Here is a 17,538-nt window from a genome sequence, read left to right as displayed (position 1 = left end):
AAGGCCATTCTTGTTAATTGACTTTTCTAAATTCTGTTATTGATCAACGTGATTTAAGTCGATGATTGGATACGAGGATAGGTGACAACAAACATTCATACGATCCAATTGGAGTCAGATCAACGGGCCACTAAAGTGGAGAGCCCTTTCGACAACATCGTTTGATCTAAATGACGATTAAATATCAGGCCTCCACAAAAGAACTCTGCAATCACAGCCGAAGCTGATGTATTTAGAATTTAAATCGGTAACGGAGCAATGTACATAAGAATCATCAATTAGTACAAATCACACGTGATGTCATCATGAAAGACAATGAAAATATTAGGACCAAACAGTATTGATCAAAGAACATACCACTTCCGAAGAATACATCCTATATTTATCTCGATATCTGACTTCATTCATTATTACCCAGCCCTTTTTCCTTCACATTCTTCTTAAAACAATTAGTTAAATCACTTTGTTTTATTTTTTCAGCGGCTTTTCACTTTTTGACAATTGGTCCCAATAACTTGAGTTCAATAATTTTAACCTAGAACCCTCTTAACACAAAACTGTCTTCTTCATTGTTATCTCAAAGCAGGAATTCGCCACTAATTAGCTATTTAGTTTAGCGAACTTAAGTCAAATGTTTTAAAAATGCGGTTAGCTTTACAAGAAAGACATATGAAGAACAACATCATTACCAACTTCATCATATCCATCTTTGTCTTTATCTTTAAAACACAAAACATGACATTTAAAATAATAAATAAAAAGTGTTTGATAAACAAGTCATGTTCTGTGTCACTAAAAATGTCTTCATGATCAGAAATATTGCTAGTTAGTTTGATTATTTGAATGTAATTTTACAGTAATGAAACTGTCAAAACAAGAAATTTGTCCATCATTTTGAGTCACCTTAATGTTTAGGGAAAAGTAGAAGTACGAACGTTTTTAAATGTTTTAGTAAAGTATGGTAACTATTCTCTTCTATTGTCTAATGGTATATAATATTTAGGTCAGTATTGGTATTGGTTGGTTAGATGAAATGCTTTAGAAAGAGATTCAAAGGTAATTGATGATTCGAAACATTCATTATTTTTCGCGGTTAAAGCTATACTTTGTGAACATAGTGAATGTTTGAAACTTTCGTATACGATTGACAAATATTATATCAAAATTACAAAATACCTCAGACGGTGCAGCCTGTGCTACATAGTCAAGGGTTTCCCTAACTCAAACTAACGTGCTAAACAAGAAAAGGAAAGGTTGATAAACAAGAGTCCGATACTTGAGGATCAAGAAAAAACATTCCCAACAGGATGGGATCAGATATATTTCTGCAAGGATCCGAAAAATCTTTCCAAACAAACAGTCAAATGTTAACAGTCATGCACTGAACAAGCACAACTTTATTGTCAATAGTCCGGCGACATGCAACAGTAAAATTTAATAGTGAAAGATGAATCTTTAACCGAAGCCACATAATAAAAGCTCAGACGAGGGAGACCGAAGAACATAAAGTGCGGTTAAAAAAGACTTGAATAAAAGTTAAAATGCATGACAGGCAGAAGGAATAAGTAAAACAATATTGTTCAATAAAATGGATGCCATTTATATACGTCCACTAATTAAAGTGTAAAATGTTAAAAGAAAGGTGAATTTTATTCTTCTGACTGTGAAGCTGGGTGACACGAGATCGAATCCGCCAGGGAGCACCAGTTCCCTCAAGATTACAGGTACACCTTGCTGACGAGTGCCAAGTAGCACGAAACCCGGGTCCAGGGTTTCCTGTTGACTACCTCCAACCACCATCTAATCTTATGTAATACTTTGTTAAACATCCTATAAAGTTGACATTATTAAGTATTTCTTTTGTAGAATAACCATATTTTCATACACTAATACTTCATTTATAACGAATGAAAGTATCTTCCTGACAACCTGTATTTTTTGCCTGTTAGTTTAAGATAAGAAAGAGTAATGAGTTATCAGTAATCAGGGAAATGTGTGTTTTCGTAAACAAGATTTAATATGCTTATTTTTTTTCTACCGTTACTGTAAGTTACTCTTGTTTGAAATTTTCTAATTTATATTCTGTATTCTGTCATTTATGATTAATCTGTCTTGAAATGATGAAAATTCGAACTGAAGAAAATGGAAAATAATTGAAAATTAAATGAAAGTTTAAGAGATTCTAGTGGTTTTCTCTATATGCATGTAAATGGAAATTCTTAAGAACGAAGTTAGTTTGGGATAAAGTCAAATATTGAAGTAAAAAAATTCTCATTAATAATCTAAACAAACATCAGTGAGTTGTTATCTCACAACTGACCCGGTTGAGCCCCACTGGTCACTGCTTCTCACTAGAACTCCAGGATATACCTCTTGAAGCCAGTCGCTAGTGAGCATATGTTGATTAGTATCAGAAGGGTTTTTGTGGAGATTTTTAGAAATTTCAATAGTTGAAATCATGAATCAATTGAAGCTAGACCACTATGGAAAACCTGGGAGCACTGGATGGCCGTTTGATCCTAGTATGGGACTTCTCAAGAGTGCTCATCCACGATCCCGCCTCCCGCGACATTCGAACCCAGGGCCTATCAGTTAACCAAGTTTCATGAACCAAGTCATTAGAACAGGTGTATGTTTGACAAACTTTAGTTGAAGTTGAAAACTACAATTAATGTTTCATAATTATTGATCCATCTGAGAAGAAACAAAAACAATAAGAAAGTACCTATTCTACAATCAATAATTTATCACCTACTGTTTTTTTAGCATGTTCCCTACGTTTAGTTACCTTCTTAAAGTTAACAGAACACATCTTGATTCTTTAATCTAGACGGTTACGTAAAAGCCTAAAATACGTTTATAATGGTTAATTCTTATTTATTTATTTAGTCCTTCACTAAATGTAAAGTCAATAATAATATTTTGTGTTGTGAATCCTTTTTTTAATTTCCAACTATATTTCTTTTCTGATTAAGATCATGAACCGATCTAAGTTAGACAATTATTTCACTAGAATATATATCAGGGATATTTTTTTCAAATTTTCACTCTCATTGTATTTTTCTATTTGGATAAATTTTATTAATAGAATAGAGACTTTTATCTCATATTTATTTCTATTCATGAATAATGAGTAAGAGTATTTTGTTAAATTCCTTAGAATTCTGTGTAAATTACACTTTTCCAGTCTTATGATTTTACTTGATAGGTATTTAGTTTATATGAACGATTTCCTTTCTTTATTCTTAAATTGAAAATAAGAGAATCAAACAATTAATTGAACTTCAAACCAATGAAAGTACTATTACAAGTAACATGATTGTAATCAGAAACGCGCCATTTTATCAAAATATGAATTACCTGATATGTTTTTATAAATAGTTTAGCATTATTTTATTAAAATAATACATGACCTCGTGTTCAGTAATCATTAATGCTTATATTGTGACCAATTTTATATTTGTTCGCTGGTGAATACTGATCAAATTTTATCGATTGTGCTACGATGTAACCACTAGTCTAAGCTATTCGATATTGGATACATTGATTCTTTGATATGTGATGGTTGAAGGTAGTCTACAGGGAACTCTGGACCTAGGTATAAGACTATTCGGAACTTGTTAGTAGAGAACATTTTCAATCTTCAGAGAAGTGATTCTCCTTACGGGATTCGAACTCATATCATTCATCTCCACAGTCTAAAACGTTACTACTGAGTTATTCAACCCTCAAATGACCTGGAAGAATGAAATATTGTGGTGTTTGAATGAACTAATGATACCTTTGTAATTGTTGAATGGTCGATTTCGAATTCTAAATACAATACATTCGTTTGTGCTGTAATTCTTGTAATTCCGATTCTATTAAGTTCAGTGTTCCTAATGATCATTTATCCTTATCAATGATTTCAAAAGACAGTGTAGAGTCACACACCAGTTCAGAGTTAAGTGAAACTCATAATCTTTGAGAGACAACAGTTTCTAGTCAATCAACTTATCAGATTTCTCATGTTATTGTACCAGATATGGTTTTCCTAATGATTCACATATTTCTGATGAAATTTCTTACAAATCTGAGGAAAATATGTTGAATGAACCTAGTCATGATCGCAAACCTGATGTAGTTTTGATAGATGCTAATTTTTCTAATGATCCTTTACTCTGCAATGACATTCTTAAAAAATTCGAGGAAACTATTTCAGAAGAGTCAAAGCTTGATGTCATACCAAATATTATTTGTCTTCATAATGCATTTGTTTCTTATGGGAAACTTGTTCAATGCGAAGCACTAGTATTAAATGAGCTCCATTCTGATTACAAGTCAGATTATTTCATATCAACTGCTGTTCATCCTTATCACAAATCCACTTCCAATGTATACTCTAATCAATGTGAGGAATATGTTTTAAGCGAAGCTACATTATTCATAACTTGGAGATATGAAGATCCAACATTATTTCGTGGGGGAGGATAATGTTCAAATCCTAGATATTAATGATTTCAGTACAAAACTGACATGCTGATTGTATACAATTCCAGGTGAGTCTGTTCCGATTTCGTTTGTTAATTCCAATACTAATGAGCACATTCTAGGTACTACAAAGTTTTTATCCAATACAATGTCGGACAGACTCAGGATGAACTTAAGAAGAAGAAGTAAAACCGATTACAAACACTTCTATTCCAATTCAAGCTGTGGAGGATGTGGTGTTTGAATGAACTAATGATACCTTTGTAATTATTGAATGATTATTGAATGGTCGATTTCGAATTCTAAATGCAATACATCCGTTTGTGCTTGTGCCTTACTTTCTAATTCAGTTGCGTTATTTCTGGGACTCTTAGTTCGTACTATAATTCAAATAATTCAAAACATTATAAACATTCACATTGATTAATTCATGGGTAGTTTGTAGTTTTAAGATTGTCTAATTCTTACTGATTAGAGAATGGTTACAGCTTCAATAGCTCAATGACAACGTTACATGATATGAAACTAAGTAACCTGGATTAGAACTTGGTAAAGAGGTAGCAGGTTACCCTTACTAATGAATGTCAACTTGTATAAATGGATAGTTCAAACAAAACTAATGAACGATTAAAAAGGAAATATATAATATACTTTTGTTCATTTATTTTCATATTTATGAATAAAACTGGATATTATTCAGTAGGTCTTGTAATATTCATTCATTGTTACTAACGAAATATTTCATGCTTTATTCAATATTAAGTATGTATAATCAAATTTGTTTATAATGTGCAATTGTACAAGATATTTTGAGGAAAATATACTGTTCATAATGATGCTAACAAATAAAATGCAATAGTGGTTACTGAAAGCCTACTCAATAATTACAGTAATCTGATTTCTTAAAATTGAAATGAAAATAGTTTGTTTTGTACAGTCACATAGAACTGTTACTTACTGTCTTTAATGAATAAATTATTTCTACTATGTATATTCCTTACATGTCTTTGCATATTCGATGAAATACTAAAAAGTCGATCACAATGTGGACATTGATATGGTTGTTCTCCTGTATGTGTACGTATATGTCGATTTAAATTAGCTGCACGTGGAAATTTTTTATGACAAACATTACATGTGTAATAATTTTCATATAAGTAATTATGTGATGAAATAAATGAATATCTTCCTAGATCATTCGTTGAAATCATAGACGATAAATTTTTCACACAATGTTCATCATTTGAATGTTGTTCAAGATTAAAATGTTCAATAGATCCTTCAATTTGTTGTTTTTGATGATTCATAGATTTCATCAAAGACTGTTGAGCTGTACACATTGCAAGATTTACAATTCCATAAAGGTATTGAAATTCATTATCATATAAATTATTTTTCATAAATGTCATTGTATTACTATTTGTATCTGATTTGATTAATTGTTTATCTGTGCTAATAAATGATTTGACAGAATCATTATTAAAATCATAATGTTCTTCAAATTTTCCTTTATTAGAGATAGGACTATGAGAATAATTTTGTAGGTTTATTTTTTGATGACTGCTTGTATAAGATAAATCCATTGGATCTGAGGTATTATTTATTTTCTTAAATTCAACGTTATCTAATTTATGATCATGACGTGTTAATAGAATTGACTCTGTTTTGATATCTTTTCCATAATTTGTTCTAAATAGGTAATAAAATGTTAAAATTTTAACGAATAAAAAGGAATTACTCAAAAATTGACTTTAAGTAATATCTTAAAGGATATTCAAATGTTTTTATTTCAAAGTTGATTGTTCATTATGTAATACTTGAAATGCCCCCAAATACCCTGATACGGCCGAGAGTGGGGACAGTCAGCTTACCCACTCCAAATTCTCTCACATGGCCACGCATATATAGCCTCTGCCGGGGTAGTCCTTCTCATTGCCTTCTCGTGGCGGGGGTGTTGTTTACGACAATGAAAGGACGAAAAGCGAATGTCCGGTGCTTTGACCGGGCCGGTGGACACGGTGAGTTCACCTAGGGGAGTTGGAAAACACTGATTCCAAACCATTGGTGAACATGGGCTCAAGGATCGTGAAGGAACAAACAGAGTATGAACCAATTGTTGGTCACCGGCTACCATGGGACTGCATCTCTTTACGATGCTCCACTGCCTTGTGGATCAGACTTTCAGGTCGAAGGCTCCGGATGTGGCTCCCTAAGAAAACCACCTGGTTCGTTTTAGGCACCCGGGCAATATCACAACCCTCACATAAATCGAATGATTTATGTGGCGCATATCTCTTTGGTACCTCCTTGTACCAATATCTATGTGTTAAAATAAATAAATAAATAATACTTGAAATGCTACAATTTTCTTAACCATGATATTTATGTTTTTACCAAACTTAGTTTAATGCAAAGAATAAGGTGTATGTATTGTCTTAAACTATAACCTAAATAACAACTTGATTAGTATAAAATATATTAATAAAAATGAAGTTGCACAATAATGGTTTATGAGAAAGATATATTTAATTATAGTGAGTTAGATTAGCATCAGTCAAAGAATTCTATCACTATACTTACATTTTATTATCAACCAGTATACTGAATCTGAACTTATATTACAAATAGGATGATTAAATAGGTGCGAACTTATTTAATTAGTTGTACATGAAGCAGAAAGGAAGAAGATATACAGTTTAATATTTCCAGTTCATTGAATTAAACCGTTTAGTTTCATGTCTAAATCACAGTTTACAATAATAAGTCAGTCACGTTTCTAATTGTACTTGTACATTTATTTAAGTTTAATTTGAAGCGGGAAGAAATCAACATTATTTATGAAATTCAGGAACAAACTTGAATGGAGAGTATTTATTTGCATAATATAAAGTAACTTTGTAGCTAATCATAAGATCTTTGAAACAACTTATGTTAAATATTTGTCGATTGACAGCTAGAGATATCACTCAATTGTTCAAACCTGTATTTCAATAGTTGAGATTTAAGGTATTAAATAACTGACTTAGAATGTAGACTATTGATAAGTTTACAATTTATTGAATTTAATGATCGGCTTCAGATATAGCAGAAATTAAGGTCATATAACACAATGTTACTTAGTGTATCAAAGCCAAACTCGTGTAAATTTACAGTCAATTACAAAATAAGTTTGAGAAGCGTCTAATGAAGAACTTGAAGATTCCTTAGGTTATTTTATAATAACAGTTGATTGGTATATCTAAGTGTAATTTGACTCATAATAGGAAATATATTGGTAGTAAACGGAGATTACCTAGACGCATGGATAAGTTAACAGATATAATGCATAAGATCTATTAACCAGTAATTTCTATGTAACAAGCAATAAAGTTAATAAGTCAGTAGTAAAGTGTATAATAATTTAATGTTTACTTGCACGATTAATAAATTTCATTCTCACAGATGACATAAGCAGTAGTGTAGTAGCTATATTGGCTAAAGAGTCCAAAAATCAACAAAATACCAACCATTTCTAAATACAATAGGAAAGAAACTCACAGTTTAAGTCAAATCTAATTTCCGCCCACCATTTTTCATCTAACAATTGCTAATTTGTTAAGATTATAAACACTTTAAGTAGATTACATTTAATGGGATTAATATTTTTCACCACTAACTGTAGGTCTGGATAGTCTTAAACATTTATTACAAACCAAAAGCTTTTTTACTCCCATATTGAAAAACACAGTACACATATTTCTAACACTCATTGAGTAGCACCTTGATCAGTATTTATCGAATACCAACATTAGTTGAGAAACTATTGGAAGTTAGATGTCCAATCCCTACCAACCAATGAGCCGAGATCTTTTGATAAATTCACTCATTTCGTCCCAGATTCCACTGCTAGCCACCGTCCATCTCTGCTCATTATAAATAATATTTGTATTATTTGACAATGATCAGATATACTGATTAAACATAGAAAACTTGTACGTTTCTGAATACCCATGAGACATAAATTCTTACATCAAACTAAACTGTCTTATCTATTTAGTCATAAAGTAACAGGAAGTACTTTGCTGATTTCGGGAATAAAACTCCGATTATTTGCATTTTAAATTTTAGTCACTTGACAACATGATTCGTTTCTCATCCGATATCACCGGTAAGTTAATACCACACCCACTGCTTATCAAGTCATATTGAAAAGTACCCTCAAATTACACTACATAAATCAGTAACTTAAAATCAGGATTTTTAATTAAAAAACTTTCATCAATCAAGTAATAATTTCAATAGTTAAGATCATGAGTCAATTGTAACTAGACCACCATGGAAAACCTGGGAGCTCTGGACGGCCGTTTCGTCCTATTGTTGGATTCTTCAACAGTGCACACTCGCGACCCCACCTCGCGGAATTCGAACCCAGGACCTATAAGTCTCATGCGCAAGCGCTTAACCACCAGATCACTGAGCCGGCATCCAAATAATAATTAGTAGAGGACAACATGAAAAATCATTTAAGATAACTTACATATAGTTATTTCTTTCATATTCATACTTCATATCATTACTCTTCAGATGTATTTCATTTGAATGCATCGATTCAACATCATAAGAGTTATGAATAAGTTTCGATGTGAATGTTTCTATTAAATGATTATAATTCTTTGTATATTTTCTTATTTGTTTTAATTCATTACAATCTTTATAAAATGTATTATGTTTATGAATATGTGAAGTTTCTTTATTTATATTAGTTTTCATTGAATTATTATAAGGATTAAGTGATTCAATGGAGTTCAATTTACTATTTTTACATTTGTTATCTATTTCATCATTTTGTTTTAATTCAATACAAGATTTTGTATGATAAATTGATTTTTTATCATTACATAAATTGTTATCATTATTTAAATTGACATTTTTATTAGCATAATTCATATTACTACTATCATTGTTATCAGTAGTTTTATTTGTATGATTCTTATATAATGAATTATTACCACATGATGTTAAAACTTGATGTTTTAATAATGAATAAGTATTGGCAAATTCATTTCCACATGATAAACAATCTGGTTTTTGTCGGCAACGTTTATGTAGACGTTTATGTCTACATAGATTACTGAATTGTGTATAAGCTTTATGACATACCTATTTATGAAGAAATATATAAAAGTGTAGAATGTTGGTTCATTGAGAAATTTTAATAAATGTTACACATCACCTATAATTAGTTTATTCTAAACAATCTGTAGAAAATTACGAAATATTCGAAGGATATTTCTTCTCAAAGTTAAGAGTTTTTAGTAAAAACAATCATTGTACGGATTATTACTGAACTATACAATAATATTTTCAAGTTTAGTGGTTAATTAGATTGTAAAATGTTACTATATGAGAGGTTTCAATAACAATCTCTTTTTTTCTTTGTTTATGCTTCATCTCAGAAATATTTATGTAATCCATTTTTACATGAGGCTATTCAGTGCATAATTATATTGGAGTACATACATGGTTAATGCTTCTACATTGTTCGGTATTTACATAGTTGATAGCTTATCTGTAAATAGTTTCTAGAACTTGAAGTAAGCTGTATAATATGTATACCTTTGCTCGTTACATTTGACATGAAGATTAGTAAGACTCAATAGATTGATATCTTTGAAATAATACGATAAACACTTACATAGTTTATATGAAGTTTAATTATAGGAGGTAACACTCTGTAGTTATATTTATTTATTTATTGAATACTCACAAAAAAGTAGCACTAATTAGATATGCACCACATAAGTCATTCGATTTGTGTTAGAGCTGGGATATTGCAGGTGGTTTTCTTAAAGAGCCACATTCGGAGCCTTCGACCTAAAGGTCCAATACACAAGACAGTGGAGCAACGTCACGAGATGCAGTAACACGATAAGCGGTGACCAATGATTGGTTCATACTCTGTTTGGTCCTTCAGGATCCTTGAGCCCATGTGCACCAATGGTTTGGAATCAGTGTTTTCCAACTCCCCTAGGTGAGCTGTCCATGTCGGCGAACTCAGTTAAAGCACCGGACATTCACTTTTCGTCTTCTCAATTTCGAAAACAACAGTAATGCTGCGAGAATTTAGTGAGTAGAACTTCCTTGTCAGTGGTTGTATGTACGTGTTCATGTGAGAGCATTTGGAGAGGGAGATCTGACTCTCCCCACTCTCGGCCGTACCAGAACATTTAGGGGCCGTATAAATCTATCAATACTAGTCTTTATTAGTTGCCTTGAATAGTCTTTTTTCAACCTCAATATCTTTATATTATTTCATGTCAACTAGAAGTATAGTTTAAAGGATACCATATGTACATAAAAAGTTTGTTTAAAATTAGTAGTTAACTTGAATAATGTCATTGATGTGAACTTCACTAAAATGAGCTCAACCAAATAAATTATGACTGAATTACGTATGGGATTAATTTATATTTTTATAAGTAACTTTGCTATTCAATATTGATGATAAAGTAAAAGTCAATCACTACAGTATGTAGCAACAAAAATAATCACCGATTTCATTCATTCGTATCATTATTTAACATGACTTATTTTGCTTAAATCTATTAACTAAGTTAGCCTTCACAAAAAAACGCATATTTATCAAACTTAAAGGAAGATAAAGATTACAATATTATAAACTAGTTTCCTTTTTAGCTATAATATTAAATATTTTAATTCTAGTATACATCTGCATGTATATTTTATTGATCTCCCACCATAATATGAGAATAATTTTGAGAATTAGGCTCTTAAGAACTGTGATGGGTATAAGTTGACATTCTGTTATCAGACATACACATTTACAGTACTTAATATTGGTTGACTGAGTAGTCTGTTTTAATAATCGACATTTTATCGTGATTCTTTTAAAAACATTATAGCGTTGTGGAGGTTGTTGAGTTTCATTCAGATCGTGAACCGATCACTGTTAGTCCACCATTGAGAGCCTGGAAGCAGTGGATTGCCGTTTCGTCCTAGAATGGGACTCGTCAGCAGTGTGTGTCCAAGATCCCGAACGCAAGACTCAAAACCGTGACCTTCGGTCCAGGATGAATGCTTAACCTCTGGACAACTGAGCTGGGATCCAACTGCGTTATCTTATGCTCCTAGAGTCTAACTTCCTGAGGCAATTCACTGAGTTTAGTGAGAACCCATGACCAGCGGAGTTTAACCGTGTCAGGTGTGAGACAGTTACCCACTGAAGACAATGGAACATAGTGGCACAATATCGTGGACTGGTTGAGGTTAGACAATAACACCATTGGATTCTTGCCCAGTTGTCCAGAGATAAAACTGATCGAAAAACTATTGAAGACCATGGAACCCTCTATGTGTTTATCATCCTAAGTTGCGACTACTCACCCAGTGTAGAAATATGATACTTCAGATCTTATTTCAGTGGTCTAATATTACCATGTTAAACCTGAAATTTATGGATTTGATCTTGTTATTTGGTCTTTAAGTTGCACTGACGAGAAGTTGTTCAATGCATCTAGTATGTTACTGCATAAACTGATCAGTCTATGCAACACAGCTGATGATAATAAAACTTTAAGTTCACACTTATTTTCAACGGTTTTAACTAGATATTAAATAGACGAAAAACATTCAACTTTTTCTTTCCTGTTACATATGCTGATATATATTGTCTAACCGCGCACATTACAAAAGTACAAACAGGTAGTTGAAATTGAATATGTTCTAAAGTCTCCTCAAAATCATAATATACGTGTAGTTCGTTGATCCGCTTAATTAATATGAAAATTAAAAGCAACAACTGAAATGAAAAAGTTAACCTGTTTATTACAATCTCACAAACCTGACAAGTGAATGGTTTGAATGATGCATGTATATGCATGTGTTGTTTTAATCCGGAATTCGAAGTGAAACATTTCGCACACTGTGGGCAACTGTAACTGCGTTCACGTCCACGTTCAATATTATCGATTTTGTTAATTACTTCTTTAGATATCTTTCGATTGCCTTTTATAAGTTGAAGAGTACTACTAACAGAATTGTGAACATTTGTAGAAAGTGATGAAATATTATTTGAAACAGTTGGCGAAGTTTTATCGAGTCCAGTAATTTGATTGTCACTAATTTTCACCTCACTATCAAAAGTTGTAACAAAAAAATCAAAAATATTCAATTACATATCACTAATAACATATGGATATAAGTAGTTGTGATTGAGATCATGAGTCGATCAATGTTAAACCACCACTGAGTAACTGGAAGCAGTGGATGGCCATTTCATCCTAGTATGGGACTCCTCAGAAGTGAGCATCCATGACCCCTCACCAAATGAACTTGAACCGAGGACCTTCAGATTCGCACGCGAACGCTTAACCTCTAGACCACCGAGCCGGCATCCAACAGTCGTGAAATATCGTCGTTTGGTTGCAACAAGACTTTGAAACCGTTGGATCCTGGCCCACTTGTCTAGAGGTTAAACATTCGCTCACGAGACCGAAGGTCACGGGTTCGAATCCCAGGCGCAAGACCGTGGATGCGAACTGCCAAGGAGTCTCATTCTGGGACGAAACGGCCATCCATTGCTTCCAGGTTCTCAATGGTGGACAACATTGGTCGGTTCATGATCTCAATGAAACTCAACAATCTCCACAACCCTATCTTGATAAGTTGTTGTGTAACTTTACATTGAAAACTGAATATCACTTCATATTCGTAGAAACCAGTTTATTTGATTTCAAACATAATTGAAAACTTTATTATAATTAAGTATATATATATATATATATATATATATATATATATATATATATATATACTAGTTTATATAATTCCGTTGTAAGAGACATTGATTGATGTCACAACCAGCTTTCAAAGCCTATACCAAATCACCTTCGCATTGGTGAATGGAAAGCTAACAAGGCTTCAACAGTTGAACAGTTAGTTAACTTTCCTCAATCAATAAATTCATATGCTAACTTTGAAGTTATTTATGCGGCTAATCTAAATCCTATAGAATTTTATTTGTTCTGAATTACTGAAACGATGAGCTTCTAGTTATTCATAAAATGATGATCATTTTGACCTATCATTATCATCTCATATAATTAATTCCACTGATAAAATTTCATTAGAAAAACATCAATAAATAATTTGAGATTAACTCTGATTACTCTATGTTTTTTAAGTTTAAACTTACTCTTGTTTCGTTTTCTGAGTAAACATGTAACGACTGAGTTTCTCTAGGACGCGGTAAACATACAAGATAAAATTATAGAGACAAAAATAAGCTGCTGACGGACCCTACAATTGACAAACAAGTGTAATCAGAAATACTGCTCCATAATCCAACACATAAAATTCAGTAAAAACACTTTATATATACACATAAATGTCAATTGTGGAATTTAACAATAAAACTTGAGAGTATTATTATTTTATTTACATTATAAAACTCATTATAATATTATGTTCTATCATTGTTAAGAGACAGAAAGTGTAACAGTAGTCACTACTATCAAGTGACCAATAATTGTAAACAGTTCACCCAATCAATCACAGCTCGAAAAGCTCAATCATAACATTTCTGATTGTGACATTGGATCAATCAGATTCAAACAGCACAAAGAACAACAGTTTAACGAAAGTAAATATACACTTGTCAACGAATCCCAACAGGTACAAGACCTTACTGTTGATCTCCTTCAATCACCTAACATTATTTTGTTTAACGTTTCCTGTAAAACTTATTAATTTGATTCTTATTTAATTTACTAGCCAGGTACATTTAAGAATAATTGATAATTAGAATCACTTATCTTCTTCATTATAAGTTTAGATAAATGGTTGATATTATTTAATTGTAAGTTATTTTATTTAAACACATAAACATTGGTACAAATAGGCACCAAATAGATATGCACCACATAAGTCATTCGATTTGTGTTAGAGCTGGGATATTGCAGGTGGTTTTCTTAAAGAGCCACATTCGGAGCCTTCGACCTAAAGGTCCAATACACAAGACAGTGGAGCAACGTCACGAGATGCAGTAACACGATAAGCGGTGACCAATGATTGGTTCATACTCTGTTTGGTCCTTCAGGATCCTTGAGCCCATGTGCACCAATGGTTTGGAATCAGTGTTTTCCAACTCCCCTAGGTGAGCTGTCCATGTCGGCGAACTCAGTTAAAGCACCGGACATTCACTTTTCGTCTTCTCAATTTCGAAAACAACAGTAATGCTGCGAGAATTTAGTGAGTAGAACTTCCTTGTCAGTGGTTGTATGTACGTGTTCATGTGAGAGCATTTGGAGAGGGAGAGCTGACTCTCCTCACCGTACCAGGGCATCTAGGGGCGATTGCAAGTTAAAACAAAACTAAACCATTTTAATTCTAATCACTCAGTAATTATTAGTGTTCACTGCTATTTGTTTAAGAAAAATCACTGAATATACTATATAACCTCATGGAACTACCGTAGAATCTAAAATGTTGATCTAGTTTAAGATTGAATTGCGATTAATGATATCAAAATAGATTAATTCTGAATATAGTCGAATATCAGAAGTAATAAACAACTCGAAAAAATTTTAAACGTTTAAAGTACCTGGACTACTATTAAATGATATATATAACGAATTTTCAAAGAAACCGTTGCAGACTTTCGGTAAAATACAACATATAAATAATTATTCACTTAAACTTACTTATTCAAAGATAATGCACGATTTTCTCCACTGAGTTTTTCATGCAATTTATCATTATTAAATAATCTACTTAAATTATCAGACTTTTCTTGAACTATACGTAAAAGTACCCATGGAGGTGGTACAATTAATGGAGCAGGCCAAATAGCTTTCAAATTATTCATAAATAAATGATTAGTATAATTTGTTTTCTTGGAAAATTCATCAGGATTACTAGACATTGAAATCTGAATGTTTTTCATAAAAGGTAATTGACTAATAATGCTATATATATATATAATTTCCACATTACTGAATATGATCACTGCTATTCATTTATCACAGACAAAAAGATTGCATAAAACCTATGGGATATTTGCATCCCTTTGCAATATTTTCTTCCCTATCTATTCATTTTCCTTCTTCTCCTCTTATTTGTTTTTGTTTAAAATATTATGAAAAGACTAAGAATATTTTTCTAATGTTGTTAAGAGAAAAATAGAAAATGAAAATTTATCTCCCTCTATCTTTACTTTAAAAATCTAATCAACTCAATGAAAAATCAGACCGAGTAGAAAAGATAAATATAGAAGTTAATTTATCATAAATGATGAAGAGAAGTAAACTATGAGATTAGATATATACACTAAGATGAGGTGACAAAATTTCAATATTAAAGTATTTGTGATTAGGTTAACCAATAGGAAAATAGAAAACAACTATAGTTCTATTACACTGATAGAAGATTTAAAAGAATTATGAAAATTAGTTTACATATATATACGTATGTTTGTATAGAATATATGAAAGTTAATCAATTTTAAATAACAAACGAAATATATATTCAGTGGATATTATAGTAATTTCAATGGTTAAGATCATTAGTCAATTGAAGCTAGGCCACCATAGAAAACCTGGAAGCACTGGATGGCCATTTCATCCTAGTATGAGATTCCTCAACAGTGCGCATCCGCGATGCCGTCCCCCCCCGTGAGATTCGAACCCAGGACCTGCTGGTTTCGTGCGCTAGCACTTAACCATTAGACCACTGAGCCGGCATCCAACGGTGTTAATGTCTAACTTCAACTAATCCACGAAATTGAGTGGCACATCCACCATTGTCTTCAGTGAGTTACTATCTCACAACAGACCTGGTTGAACTCCACTGGTCACTATTTCTCACTAGAACTCTAGGATATACCTCTTGAAGCCAGTCACTAGTGAGCATATGTTGATTACTATCAGATGGGTTTTGTGGATATTATAGTAATTTCAATGGTTAAGATCTTGCGGCGGGCGAGGTCGTGGATACGCACTGCTGAGGAGTCCCACAATCGGACGAAACGGCCGTCTAGTGCTTCCAGGTTTTCCATGGTGGTCTAGCTTCAACTGGCTCATGATCTTAACCATTGAAATTACTATAATATCCACAAAACCGATCAAATATATATTCAACTAAGATATTTGTAGACATTTATTTCATAAAATGATATTAACTGGTGAGCTATCAAAAATAATTAAACCAGTGAAGCCCTAATAAGTTTATGGGTGCGTACTACCGGTTATAACAATATTTCAAATTAATGGTCCAAAGATAATACAACTGTCATCAGAACTGTAAGTTCTTGATGAATCCCCTGTGTGGAGACGTTACGTAAGAGATGGGTGACCAGTGCTTGTTGAACTCATTGATTTTCTCCAGTTAATATTATTCTATCTTAGAAACAAAACCTTCATGTATACCTACAACCTCTTAGGAAACTAACAATCGAGGATACGCTATGACGTTCATTATCGAGTTAATAGAATTATATACTCCATTAAAATATTATATATATGAATACATCATAGCTAATTTCTGAATATCTTTCATGATTTTTCATTTTAATTAAAGTCAATTTTCGTGAGACAATCTCTGTAAATCAGAAATCACGATATCCACTCATTGTTGAAATAATATTATAACCCAGAGTGTATCAGTGGGTATTGTGTTTTACATATAGACTGTAAAACTAAAAATACCGTTTTGAAAATTGTCGAAATTAAATATTTCTATCATTTATTGACAGACTTTGTAGCTTATCTAGTTAATATAATAATTTTCACAATCCCATACTGATAATTACCATGTGCTCACTAGTGGCTAGCATCGTGAGGGAATTCTCGGAGTTCTAGTAAGAAGTCGTGACCAATGGAGCTAATCCGTGTCAGGTAGAGACAGGTATCTACCTCAGTACCACGAAAGATGGTCGCGCAATATCGTGGATTGATTGAGGTTAAACATTAACACCGTTGGATCCCGGCTCAGTGGTCTGGCGGTTAAGCGCTCACACACGAGACCGAAGGCCCCGGGTTCGAATCCTGAGGGCGGGATCATGGATGCGCAGTG

At 32.4% G+C, this 17,538-nt stretch overlaps 1 protein-coding gene across 1 annotated transcript; it reads right to left on the bottom strand.

Annotated features, from left to right (window-relative positions):
- Positions 1 to 654: 654 nt before the first annotated feature.
- Positions 655 to 15,391, bottom strand: MS3_00006542 (uncharacterized protein; the record flags this gene model as incomplete). The annotated part of the gene is made up of 5 exons (XM_012943769.1): positions 655 to 719; positions 5,429 to 6,159; positions 8,987 to 9,609; positions 12,311 to 12,497; positions 15,171 to 15,391. 5 exons carry the CDS (start codon positions 15,389 to 15,391, stop codon positions 655 to 657), a joined length of 1,827 nt encoding a protein of 608 aa, XP_012799223.1.
- Positions 15,392 to 17,538: the final 2,147 nt, after the last annotated feature.

The sequence above is a fragment of the Schistosoma haematobium genome, chromosome 2 (genome assembly GCF_000699445.3).
Source record: "Schistosoma haematobium chromosome 2, whole genome shotgun sequence".
Lineage (NCBI taxonomy): Eukaryota > Metazoa > Platyhelminthes > Trematoda > Strigeidida > Schistosomatidae > Schistosoma > Schistosoma haematobium.
Note: the sequence above shows the minus strand (reverse complement) of the source record. Positions and strands in the feature narration are given on the sequence as shown.